General features: G+C 46.0%; 1 protein-coding gene across 1 annotated transcript in view; it reads left to right on the forward strand.

Annotated features, from left to right (window-relative positions):
• Positions 1-13793, forward strand: part of KAT6A (lysine acetyltransferase 6A) — a 1549616-nt gene that overhangs the window by 440531 nt on the left and 1095292 nt on the right. Inside the window, exons 5-6 of the mRNA XM_069617664.1 lie at positions 404-485; positions 684-819. Coding sequence (XP_069473765.1) covers positions 404-485; positions 684-819 — 218 coding nt within the window. The remainder of the gene's footprint in view (positions 1-403; positions 486-683; positions 820-13793) is intronic.

A 13793-nucleotide genomic window follows, 5' to 3' on the forward strand; every position in this document is an offset into this window, starting at 1 on the left:
CTGAAAATCAAACCGATTTTGAACTGGAAAAGGTTCTGTAATTAAGATGGCTTCTAGATACGTTGAGGTTACTTGTAGAGTTCGGGTGTAGATGAGATGCAAGATATGAAACCATAGGTTGTTTAGGAGTAAGGCCTGGCCACAAGATGAGGGAATCTTGACACTTTCATTGTCCTCTTCCCCCGAGTTACATAGCTCCTATACCTATCTACTTTACTGTTTTCCCCATACTTCCCGTTTTCCCAATACCATTGACCAATCGTTTCTGCTCTACCCTGATCCCTGTAACAGCCTGCAGTAGCCATTATGAGTTGGGGCTTTATCTACCCTCCTCCCTTTGATATCTCTGCAGTTGTAACAGGTATCAATTCCCCATCATCATCTAGAGCTTTGTGTCTTGCAGGATAACATGCTGTTTTGTGACTCGTGTGACCGGGGCTTCCACATGGAGTGCTGTCACCCTCCCCTCACCAGGATGCCGAAAGGTAAAAGCCTTTGCATGCATGGGTTTCATGTTGGAATGTCTGTGTGGGAATTGCTGAAAGAGTGAATACTAGAGCCCATCTATACACCACTTCATGTGCTCTTATAAGGTGGAGTGAGCAGAGTGACATCGGCCTGTTTGAGCAAGATAAAAAGACACTCATTTCCGCTGAAGGCGATCACTGCTTTTTTACTTTCAGGCATGTGGATATGTCAAGTATGTCGACCTCGAAAGAAAGGAAGAAAGCTTCTACACAAGAAAGCAGATCAAATAAGAAAAAGATATGCTAACCCTGTTGGACGCCCCAAAAACCGGTTAAAGAATCCAAACACAGTGTAAGTATGGATGGGGAGTGTGCCATATAAACAGGAAGTTTGGAGAGGATGTTTTGAAAGGTCAATCAATATCTGTAGGCTAGTGATGGGTTCTTCAAAGGTAGTGATGGAAGAGAAGTATGGCTTCTGATTTTTATTAGAATGTCTTGATTTCATTGTAAAATTAACTATCCATTGACTGCTGAAAGAATAAGTAAAAGCTATCATTGGTGAGCGAGAAGGCTGGGTCATACCGTTACTTAAAAAAAATGATGGGCCATACCTTACAACATTTTAAGAGACTAAATGAAGAGTTTGTTTAATCAAGTGACAATTTATGTACCAACCAGCATGTAGTTTAATACTGCCCTCTCCTCCCCCAGCGGCGTGTTTTATCAACACTTCATGGTACAAGAGGGCACATGAGAATGCCAGCCCATCCCCGTTTGACAACTTCCCTAGCCCAGTCCACAATTGTCATTTACACCAGCCCTAAAACTATCTATTCATTTGGTTAGTTAAAAGAAGAGATGCTGAGATATTCAGATTTTTAGGTAGTGCTTCATGCCAGATTCCTTCAACTTTTAAGAGATGAAATCAGTTAAGGGGGATGCCTAATAAGATTAGTTAGAAATGTGGGCAAAAATGTGTGTAATTATCCACAGTGCTTATTTGAAAGTTAAAATCGTGTGAAGTGTTTCAAAATCTATGAAACATATAAGGGCTTAGACAATATTTTATACAATTTATGTGAAAATGCATTACATATACAAAAATAGGCACATTTAATCATTTACACAATTTACATTGATTTAGACAGTAAGGTAATTACAAATGTTTGTTGGGGTAAGCCAACATTGTATTCCACAGTTCCAGTATCATTGACTTGTAATACGGTAATGTGCTTCCACACTGAGGACCTGGATTAAATAATGACCTTAAATTAATTGATCCATGCCTTCATCATGAATAAAAGTTGTGATACCCTTAGCCTTCACCAATTTGTCCCAATTCTCTGCCATTAATGATGTGATGGTACTTTGGTACAGATGCCTGGGTCTATGCTGTTTCGGGAGCCATAGGACCTCAGCCAGACTGCAGTGCGCCACTGCTCTGTCATTGCCACCCATTGCTTAGTCTGTGTGACCTCACCCTCCCGCAACCAATCCCGGACGACCCGTAGTTGCGTCTCCTCGTAATAACGATGAAAGTTGGGCAGAGCCAAGCCCCCCCTCCCGTTTCGGAGCCATGACCAGTTGTCTACTGACCCACGTTTTTTCCCGTCCCACAAAAATTCTTTAGTTAACGTATCTAGTTTCTTGAAAAAGATCATTGGGACTGCCTATGATACTGCCTGGAAAAGATACAACAGGCGCGGGAGAGTTACCATTTTAGTCGTTACCACCCCGTCCAACCACGAGATCGGGAGGCTCCTCCACCTGCGAAATTACCGTTCAATGTCCTTTAGCAGAGGTAGGTAATTAGCTCGATACCACCCTGCGAGGGTCCAAGTAATTCTCACTCCTAGGTATCGGATTCCCCCCGGAAAAGGGGTAGCCCCCGTTAGTTTCTCGCTCCTCCTCCTTTATAGTTAGGTTCAAAAGTTCCGATTTAGTAAGATTAATTTTGAGACCAGAAGCCTCACCAAAGGCCTCCAACAATTCCCTACTCATTCGGATGGACTCCACTGGGGCTGTTAACCTTAACAAGAGGTCATCTGCAAATGCTGCTACCTTTTGATCCTCCCCCCCCCCCCCCCCAAATGGGATACCCTTGATCCCCTCCGCTTCCCTAATTGCCTGGAAGCGGGGTTCAAGATAGATTGCGTAAAGCATAGGGGACAGGGGGCAGCCCTGCTTAGTACCCCTGCCCACTCTGAAAGATCTGGACATGGATCCGTTCACCGCTATCCTCATGCTAGGTGTCTGATAATTAGCTTGTACCATACTTAAAAAGTGTCCCCCAATGCCCATCTTTCTCATCACTTTGAACAGGAAGGACCACTCCACGCGGTCAAAAGCCTTCTCGGCATCCAGAGATAAAAGGACCGCTGGAGTGTTCGTTCTATGAGACTTTTCCACCAGATGGGCCTCCCTCCGTATGTTATCCGCTGTCTGCCGACCCTTTATAAACCCCGCCTGATCCGGATGAATCAGCTCCGGAAGGAAGCCCTCCAGCCTAGCCGCCAGCACCTTCGTGAAAATCTTGGTGACGATATTAATCAACGCGATGGGCCTCTAGGACGTCCGCTCCTCCGGATTCTTATTGGGCTTCAAAATAAGGGATAGGCTGGCCTCTTCCATGGAGGGGGTTATTGTCCCTGTGGCACCAAACGTATTAAAGAGGGTAGTTAATTGCGGGACCAAAAAGTTTGTAAAGATTTTGTAAAACGCTGCAGTATAGCCGTCTGGGCCTGGGCCTTTATTCATAGGAAGACCCCTAATCACTTTCAGTAACTCCTCTTCCTTGATCTCCCCGTCCAACCTCTCTGCAGCCTCCTTCCCCAACCGCTCCAGCTCAACCTTATCTAGGAACTCTTCCTGTAAACTGTCCCGAGGGGTCTGCGACGTATACAAGGTTTTGTAGAAAGACACCAACGCCTCTCGATTCTCCCCCGCCTCCGTTACTCTCTTCCCCGAATCAGTCATTAAGGCCGTGATCACGTTTTTGGATCTCACGCCCCTGAGCAGCCGCGCAAGGAGAAGTATCCGCTTTATTTGCCTTGGCGTAAAAATGTTGGCGCACCCTCAGGAGAGCTCCCTCAGCCCTCTTTGTCCTAAGTATCTCCAACTGACCCAGTGCTCTGCGATATTCCCTCATTGCAAGCCTGGAGGGGGTCGCTCCCGCCTTCCCTTCGCTCCCGCCTTCCGCCTCGCCAATTCGACTTCCTCTTCCAGGCGTGCCTCCAGCGCTTTCAATTACTTCTCTCTATACGGCGCTGCCGCTATTAGTTCCCCCCTCAGCATAGCCTTAAAGGCGTCCGATCTGACCTCTTCTCTTGTATCCGCCCTTTGGTTTATGAGGAAGAAATCCCTAATCTTCTCCTCGATCTCCTGTCTGATTATTGGGTCTCCCAAGTAGGTGTCCTGGGTACCTCCACGTTCAAACCCCTTTCTCCCTGGGCCCTAAGTCCATAACCCTAGAAACCACCTTATGATCCGCTATGCCAATTGGGCCCGTCACCACCTCTTGCACCCAACCTATCAGGCTCGATGATACCCAGATGTGTAGTCAATTCTGGATTGGGATCCATGGACCCCTGACAGGAAAGTGTAACCTTCCTCCTCCCCCTTAATCTCCTGCCACACATCCCTCTGTCCTGCTCCACGAATCCTATTTATTAAATCCGTAGACATCACTGCCCCCCCTCCCTTAACCGAGTGTCCAGACCGGTCCCAACCTTTTTTCCAGGTTATATTGAGGTCACCTAATAAGATGATTGGGCCCCGGGCATTATCCTCCAGCTTATCCAGGACACGCTTCAAAAAGTGCTCTTGGCCCATGTTGGGTGCGTAGACTACTGCTACAGTGTAAGGGCTGCCCTGATGAAACCCCATAGCAATTATGTACCTGCCCTCCTTGTCCCATATGACCTCAGAGATCCTAAGGCCCACTGAGGTTTTGATAGCCAGTGCCACTCCCCCTGCCCTAGTCCCACCCGAGGCATGGAAAATCTGGTCAAATCCCCGTAATTTAAGGCGCCCCTGATCTTTAGGTCTAAGATGTCTCTTGCAGCCCCAAAATGTCAGGATTCTCTTTTTTCGTAAATTGTTCTAACATTTTCCTCTTAAGAGGGCTATTTAGGCCCCTCACGTTATGCGTTAGCCACTTTAGCATGGGGAAAAATATTTCAGAAAGCAGAGTACGCTGAGATCACCCGCGACCCCATCAGCCAGACCCCATCAGCCTGAGTCATCAGGGGCCGCTGCCTTGCAGCCAGCCCCACCTGAGTCCCCTTCGCCTTGCGCATCGTTAAGTAGAACCTCTGCCCACTTGGCCTTGATCCATGCTCCCCCCTCTGCTGCCCTTTTTCCTCTACCCTCTCCCTACTCCCAATCCACCCCCCCAAAGGGCGTGCCCTTCCCGCCTCCCTCCCGCCCCCCTCTTCGGATATACCCACCCTTTCTGATTCAAAGATGGATGCTCCCTCCCCCCGCCAATTTCACCCGTCAGTGGCCCACCACCCTTAAAGCAACCTGGGGATTAGGATCCTTCTTGTACAAACCCTCCCGCCTCCCCTGGGGACTGCCCTCTGCTCCCTCTAGGTGGTTTATGACTTAGCTTCGCTCTCCTTCTCTTCTCTCCCACTGTTGAGCAGGCCCAAGGCCTTTATTCCGGGCCAGATACTGCCCCTCCTCCTCCCCGATCCCATACGAATGTCGTCCAGGTCCAGGCGCAATACACTTGCTCCTTCCTGCATTGACATTATGCACCTCTGAGCTCCTTCCCACTCGAACACGAGACCAAATGGAAATGTCCATCTATACTTAATGCCTTTCTCATTCAAAGCTTTGAGGACCGGACCCATTTGCCGTCTCTTCGTGAGCGTACTGCTTGCCAGATCCTGGTACAGGGCTATACACTCCCCCCCTGGTATTAGATTGGCTCTTGTCTCCTTGCCTCCCGGAGGACTGCTTCCTTTTGAGCATACCTAGTAAATGCTGCCAAAACATCCCTGGCCTTGATTGAGACCCTGCGTTGCTCCTGCCCACTCTGTGAACGCGGTTGAGTTCAATCTCCTCTGGGGGCGTAATCCCCAAAATCTCTGCCAAGATGGATTGGGCCACTCCTTTTAAGTCTCTATCCTGGACCGATTCAGGAAGCATTTTGTTTCTGATGTTGATTCGACGAGATCTATTTTCCATATCCTCCATTTGGATCTCCAGGTTGCGCGTGACTGTGTCGAGCCTCTCAATTGCTTCACCACTGGCCGTCATCTCGTTAGCCAATTCTTGCAGGCCTCTCTCCAGAAGATCTGTTTTCTCACCCTGCTGCCGCAGCTCCTGCTTTATTTCCCCCATAGCCGCGTTTAGGTCAGACCTGAGGAGCTGGAATTGTTCCTGCATCTTCCCCCTGAAATCTTGCCTCAACATCGTAGCTGTGCTATCCTCTTCTGTCGGAGAGACACTCCTGGCCAGGTCCTCCCCCGAAGATCTAGTCGAGCCTCCTGCGTCGGCCAGATGGTGGGAAGGGTGCCCCGGGCCTCGCCGAGCTCTGACTGCGCCCTCCCGCTTTTGCCTTTGCTCTTCATGGACATATCAACGGGGGGGTTAAGTGCGCGGCACACCACCAAATGCACACAAACAGGTGACAAATCTTTCCTTAAATTCTGTCCTCGAATGTCGGGATCTTTTAGCCTACCAAATTGCCGTTCCACCTTCCATGAGTTACATGGAGACTCACCAGTAACAATGGCAGTGAGAGGAAGGCCTCTACAACTTGTGGGGGGCACTTAAACACGTCCAACCAAGGAGATCAGATCCTTAAACAAACCCCTGGGGCCGGGGAGCCAGAGTCTTCTCTTGCTGGCCTGATCCCCTTACAATTCCTCAAGATGGAGCCTCCGAGAGAGACTCCGCCGCAAGTGCCCCCTCCCCCACTCCGGGGCACTCCTCTCTGCGCCCGGGGGGACTATACCATCCAGCCCCAAGAAGGTCAGTCCACTGGCTGATGTAGGGCCCTCTTCTGGGCCGCTCGCCCCTCAACTGGGGGCAGGCGCCGAGCCGGCAAGGCCCAGCCAGCCGCGGGCCACCCACTGCTCCCGTGCGGGGCCCGCTCTGCCGCTCCCCGCAGTGCCGCCTCTGACACGGGGAGCACTGCGCAGCGCTTCCCCTTCAGGCTGTGTCCAACGCTGCTCCCGCGGCACCCACTGGACACTCACTGTCCGTGCGTCGGATCCGCCTGAGCTCCGATCCGCCTCCTGGGGAGCCCGGCCGAGCCGCTCTCAAACACTCCGCGTCCTTCGTTCAGTGCAGGGTGGACTGCTCGTGGCCTCTTCGCCGCCCGGGCTCGAGGCGGATCACTCCACCCGCTGCCTCTCAGACCCTCAATCCTGGGCGAGCCTCCTCCCGGCGGGCCCTTTCCAGATGGCGACCGCCCTCCATACGGGTCTCCGCCTCACCCGCGGGCACTCTGCAACTCCTGCGGCAGTCGCTCCGGCGCATGCCGCCGACAAGCCTCCGCGCTTGCTAAGGGCTCGCAATCTCCTCCGCTTTCAAGGGGAGCGCTTCTCCTGTGTCGATGGCACCTCAGAGCCCAAATTTTAGCTCCAAATCTCGCTACAGACACCGGGTGGTGGGCCTCTTCCAGTTTCGGTAGCTGGGAGCTCCGCAGGCACGTCTATCTCCCGGGGACGGCCATCATGAATCTAGACTATGAATTTTGATACAAGTGCTCATTTCCTTCAGCTATATACACCCAGTTAAAGGTACAAAAATATGGATAAAAATGCTCACAACCTCCAGCATAATTCCATGCCCACGTTGCAGTCCACCACAAGTGCACTGCAACAGTCTGTCGTGGTTCCCCATCCATCCTCCGCGCTCCTCGCCATCCATTGCATACAGTCTGTAAAACTTGTAGAAAAGCTATTTGCCACAGACTCCAACACTCCTGCGCTGGAACTAAGGAAACAGTGTCTTCTCATCAGTTGACACCTCCAAAACAGCAGGAGGAGATCCAGTCGCTCGTTGGTGTTTTTTCTCACGCCATTCAGGTTTTTCCCCATCTCTGCATGACCTTCTGTTTTATCCCCAGAGATCAAACAGAGACAGGGATTGACTCACTCTCCTAATAAAGTCCTCGTCTGCTACCTCAGGTTAGTGAACTTAATATTCCTAACAATAGTTACCTTTTGCACCTCCTTGATAATCTCAGGACAGCCTAAGGTCGCCATGAAAATCCAGTCCACCCACATTCTTGTACTAAATGCTGCCAATCCCTGACTTTTAACCTCCACAAGGAAATCCTGCTTTGCCATTGCCAATCCCCTTTGGTCGCACAGCAACCCCTGAGTGCCGAGTGCTTCTTCCTTCCCGGCAGGAGTATTCCTGCGCTTGGCCAGCAACCTAACAGGGGATAATTTAGTTTGTGGAATGTCCTCTTAAACATCAATCTTCGCAAATCTAGTTTTGCCAAAGCCCTAACTCTCCTTTCCAATAATTTCCTCATCTTTGTAATCAGTGTTTCAGAGGGGAGATCACCAAGTGATCCTATTAGCAAATATTAATTAAGTCTGATAGAGTGAAACCACAGCTCAGCTTCTTTGTTCAATTTAGCCTCCATTGATTTTGTGTTGTATCCCCTTTATTACACATTAATAATACACTAACTTGAAAGGCCACCAGGGGGTGCACAGCCGAGGACAGCCTGATTTGTGGTGCTCCTGGAGCTGAGGATATAAACGGGTCTTGAGCTGCCCCCTCCCCCCCCCACGCTTTACCTCTGCAAGCGCAACATCGACCATTGCACCCCTGTGCCCACCCTGCAGGGATCACTCAGTCTAACTCTGGGCGGAAAAAGGTGTCGATCCGGCGAGTTAGGCTTGGGAGAAACCTGTGAAAGGCCTGGGTACTGAGATTGTGTGCTCTGCTTGACATTGCGCCGTGTGGGCTGAGCGGAGGAGGGGGGTCGCTCCCCCCACTCCTTCTGAAAACGTCGGTCTTTCTTCACTTTTCCATTTCCTCAAGATGGTTTATTTGATGGAATTCACTGCTCTGAAAAACCAACTCCTCTGTGGAAAAGTAAGCTCTTCCACCATGTCGTCTTCTCCCAGAATTAGTTGTGTAATCATAATCTTCATGCAACAGAAGAATCTCATTCATCTTCATAGTGACCCTTGTCCAGAAAGGTCTTACACCTCCAACAGGCATCTGAATCAACTAAACCTCTTGCATGTAGTTTGTGGCGTCAAAAAAACTCTGTTCAAAATTTTAATTTGAAGACTTCTTTCCCCCAGATTCAACGAGGTTTAGAGCCACATTCTTGCACAAATTCCTCCATCTGCCCTCAGACATCTCTGATCCTAATATTCCTGACCATTTTGACAGTAAGTTCTTATTTGGTTCTTTGTATTGGTCTAGATTTGTGTACACCTTTGATGCCATACCACCTTCAGATGTATATTCTCTCAGCCAGACCTGCCAACCTTTGCCTGCATCTGCAATCTTGTTCACAAGAGCTTTCTTCAGCTTCCTATACTCCTCCATAGTGCAGGTTTTGATGAAGGTTTTTTTGCTTGTCATCATGTATTGTGAAAAAGGACAATAAAAAGAATTAGACTAACTTGAAGCAACTCTTATTGATGTTACTCGTGTGTTCACAGTCCCCATTACATTCCCTATTAGTTAAGGCAGCACCTAAACCTCTATCCCTTTTTAGTTTGCACCTTTCAAAGGACTGATGCATTGGGAACAGACCTTTCCCGTGCAGTGCTGATGTTTGCAGTGTGAATGTGTTTGAGTCGCATTCTGTACATAAGTCTCTGGAATGTTACAACTTGTTTAAGGGTCCAAAGTAGTCGTCAACATGAACATATCATTAAACCTTATTTACTGAGATCCACCAATGAACGCTTAACCCTTAAAACCCCTACAGATTTCTGCACACTTCAGAGCAGTGACAACCTCTTGATAATAAGGAGGACTTAAAAGACGTAACAAATTTGTTCTGTTTGGTGCATCGAGATCCTGTCTTGGAACGCAGACCTCTCTACCGTGAAATAGGTGGATTTGTCCTTAAATTATTCCTTTGTCATCTCGCCTTTCTCTGCTACGTGTAAGGATCTCATGGTGGCAACAGTAAAAACAGACACAAGTGATCACAGTTCAAGGGTGTTTATTAAGCTGTATAATGGGTGAGAAAAAAACCTAATCTAAACCTAAATCTAAGATCGGAGCAAGCTACGACCATCAAATAATAATGAGGCAGTCCGAGTGGAGTCTAGTCAAGTAATAAGGGCCTATACTAAAAAACGTATTGCCAGTCCTTACTGCTATGCTGCAAAATAGTGTGGGATAATGTTCACAAGAAAGAAGTGTTCAAACAATAAGTCAGGATGGTATAGCTAGGGTCTCCCGTCCCCAAGTTTTTTAGCACGGGACACAGCAGGACTCTTGAGCACAGCACACTTCTGGGCTTCTCCAGCACAAGTTTACAGTTTGCTTTCAAAATGCCACAAGCGACACAGCCCGTTACTGTACTAGGAGTCCCACCCTGGTCCCCCCCCCATCACCCCTTTTTTGTTGTAAACATTACCTGACCACCTCTCCCCCAACCCTTTTATCCCCTTTCCCATCCCTATATATGTATATATATAGGGATGGGAATAATATATATATATTATTTATTATTATTTTTTTCTTTAAATTTGACATTATTTCGTAAATTTTTCGTTATTTGAAATTCCTTCTATTCACTGTATACCTAGTTTTCTTCCTCTGAGGAGAGTCAGTAATGCCTGAATATGTAATGGCTTGCTGTCAGAGGGAGCTATTCTTTCCCAACGCTATTTATCCTGATGATGGTAAAATCTGTTTGCACCAATGCTGTATTGGAAGCAAGAATCTTCTTCCCAAAATTTAACACAAATGTAGAGGTGACCGCTCCCGTTTTTCAGCACGGGGATATTACAGTTGAATCTTTAAATGTTAACTTATTAGATTCTGAGAGTCCTATTTCCCCCAGAGAACAAAACCAATCAGTAAAATCTTGTAAGACTACTTTTAAAAAAGATAATAAAGGTGTGAACAATTATCCCCTTAAAAGGCCATAGAGAAGAGTAGCAGTGGAAGGTGGAGTGGTTGCAGTAGCTCCACATTGCAGTTGTAGCTGAAGGAGAGTAGTGATGCTGGTACCGCCCTGGTTTGCAGTACGGATGCTGGTTCTGACAGGGCCTCCTCCTTCAGAGACCTGAGGTGCAGAGATTGTGCAGCAAGAAGCGTTGCTTTCACATTCCCCCCCTGAAGATTTTGGTTGCATAGGTAGCGCAGCATGAAGCTAAGAAGCCTTCCCCCCAGCAAAGCACACTTTGGTGGCAGGCGAGCACCACAGAGCCTGTGGAGCACAGAACGCTTTTTTTTTTGCTCAGTACTGGTCAAGGAAAATCAAGCAAGGCTGTTTTCACGCCGCCCGGAGCAGAAGATGGGAACTCGAAGGTAGCGAGACAAGTGGACGTGCACATAAAACCCAGTGAGTTAACTTGTGTGTTGTGACCCCGGAGCGCTATGTTCCGCCCGCTGGTCCAAAACAGGTCTTTTGAATTTCAAACTAATGGAATAAGTGCAAAGTGGCAGAAGCAAAAGTATGTAGTATGTTGAACTGATGTAAAGCAGAAAGATCATTATTTTGCATACCAAGCAATCACAAAGTGTAGAAAGTGGCAGTATAAGAACTTGGCAAGCAGACCAGCAGAATGCCATTTTGAGTTTAACATTCAGAAGAAATATCCACAGTATAAGGGAGCAATATTGCTAGAAACAAATCTAAACAACCATTGCCAAAGCCAAGAGGGAACCATTAAGGAACAAGTTGTTTGTAAACCCTATTGTCAAAGGAATAGAGAAGCAATAGAGGGGACTAACCTAAATAAACATTTTGTAAGTCAAAGAGGAGCAGAAGTGAGAAAAAGGTATTCTCAGCACTTAGTTAATGAAAAAGGGGGAAAACAAGAGTGGCTGGAAGGCTGCCCTTCTGATAAAAGGTGTTCAGGACGAGAGGAATATAACCTGCATTGGATGTGGCAATCAAAAGTGTGGAACAAACAGCATCAATGTGTCTCATGTTTTCCTAGAAGAAGTAGTCCAAATTGTTGATTAAATTGAGACACTTTATGAAGAAAAAAACTAAACCACAGGAGTACTTGTTGTAGTAGTATTAGTAGTAGTATTGCTAGTCCTGGCATTGGAGTACATCAGGACATGGAACATGTAGTTTAGGCCTGGCAGGTGAGTGGACGAGGCAGAAGTCATTTAAGTACAGTGGTGTGGTTAAAAGTGTTGAAGTGGCAAGTCTGTAAACATCCTGACAGAGCAACATTGCTGAAGCAAGTATTCTGTGAACTATTACAGAATTATCCTGATGGATGCCTTTTTGTTGAACTTAATGAACTATGGAAACTCCCTTATTCTCTGAAGAAAAGTTGTGTAGAACTCTCTGCTTTAAGTGGAGAGACCAAAGAATTATTGAACATTTTGAACTATTGGTTAAATTCAGTTCAAAGAATGGAACTATAGTGGAACTTGGTTGCAAGATGGGATTTCCTTATTCTTTTGAACCGTCAGTTGAAATCCTGATTGAATCCCAGGTTACAAGGAGAAACAGTTACCTGATCTTGAATATAACTGCTATTTTTGTATCTAAATTGCCATACTTTACCTTATTGAGTTTGTTATATGCACAAGTATGAGGGACAGAATCCTTTTGTTAGACTGTTTCCTTTAGTTTATTTTAAGCAGTGAAATCCTTGTTAGGGTAGGGATAGTAAGGTGTTTACCAAACCCCTTTTTTGTTTCATAAAATGGCATCTTTTGAAAAACCTTCACAAAGTTGTACGCCTCACAATTTGTGACCCCTAACTACCTTTTCTCTCAAGCCCTTACGGCATCTTCAGTAATTGAAAAACCATGTAACGGCAAACCTGTATTGAATAGATCAAAAGGTATCTCTGAGGTTCTGTATGTGAAGCTACATCTGACTTTTTGGGTCAGAAAAGAGGACAAGTACCTGTACCTTAAGGAATTAAAGACATTTTTGGATGTTCGATACTATTCTCTTCTGCCTGGGCTCCAACAGACATTGAAGTTAAAAAGCTAAACACAGTAGCCACAAAGTATCCACTTTTGTGACACATAATATCCCAATTGCTAACTCATAATTTGTTAGAGACTGTGTCCCCAAGTGAACAGGGATTCCAGACTGCAGATAATGGTCAGAATGGCAAATGGCCTTAAATTATGTTATTTTTTTAACCATCTTTTTTATTACATTGTTCAACAGTTTAACGGTCAACTATGCATTGGCTAGAGGAATGTGGCTTTTTAAAATCTTTGTTCAGCGAGTATCAAAGGATGCCATCACAATAACTCTCACAGCACTATAGGAAGTCAAGTACATAATGTATAAGCTGTCCCGCCTGACTGTATTCCTCTGCTCGAGGACATCGACTTTACAGTAAATGTTTTTGGCAATAATCTGGGCAAACCAAATTTATTTGAAATGTTCAATTTAGAATATGATTGTGTTATTGATGCCAAATACAACCGTTTCGATGTGAGATATATGTATTGTTCATTGCAAATCTGGCCAACGGGTGTTTCACAAAATCTAGAGCTTCTTCAGGGCCAATACATTGTATTCTCTTCCACAATGTTAGAATATTCATTTAACACAGTTTGTTTTAACTTGTGTATCTTTCACAAGCGGTTCATTCGGAGACTAAATGTTGTATGTCTCAACAGCGTGATCTATGTATATTGTAAAACCATACATGTGTATTTTGTTTATATACAATAGTTGAAGAAAGCAAACTTTTAACAATGACATTAAAAATAAACGGATCAAAAGAATAAATGCTGGTAAAGAAAAAACATGAAACCTGTTAGTTACACAAGTGTCCATATGAAATGATAAAGAACCCTGTTAATGAGTGATTCATTGGAAAATATATATACTTAATTGCAGTCAGCCGATCAATGGCTTGAAATAATTGCTTTAAATTTGCATATTTATTATTTCCTGACTAAGTATGGAGAGGATTGCTTTTGGTGCATTGTTTTGTTTGTACTGAATCATTTTGCATATTTGTAAATTCGAAAAGCAACAAGTTTATTACAGTGGATTGCTCTTATGTCCTATTGTTCCTTCGCCTTGGCGGAATGTTTTTGCTCTATTGCTTTTTTGTAAAGTGGTCCCAGGACAGAGAAAATATTGGAGTGTTTAGATCTCTGATTTCTTTTGTTGAGAGGATTAAAGAAAGTAATCAAATTAGTGAATGATAG

The sequence above is a fragment of the Ambystoma mexicanum genome, chromosome 10 (genome assembly GCF_040938575.1).
Source record: "Ambystoma mexicanum isolate Mex_15411 chromosome 10, UKY_AmexF1_1, whole genome shotgun sequence".
In the NCBI taxonomy this organism is placed as follows: Eukaryota; Metazoa; Chordata; class Amphibia; order Caudata; family Ambystomatidae; genus Ambystoma; species Ambystoma mexicanum.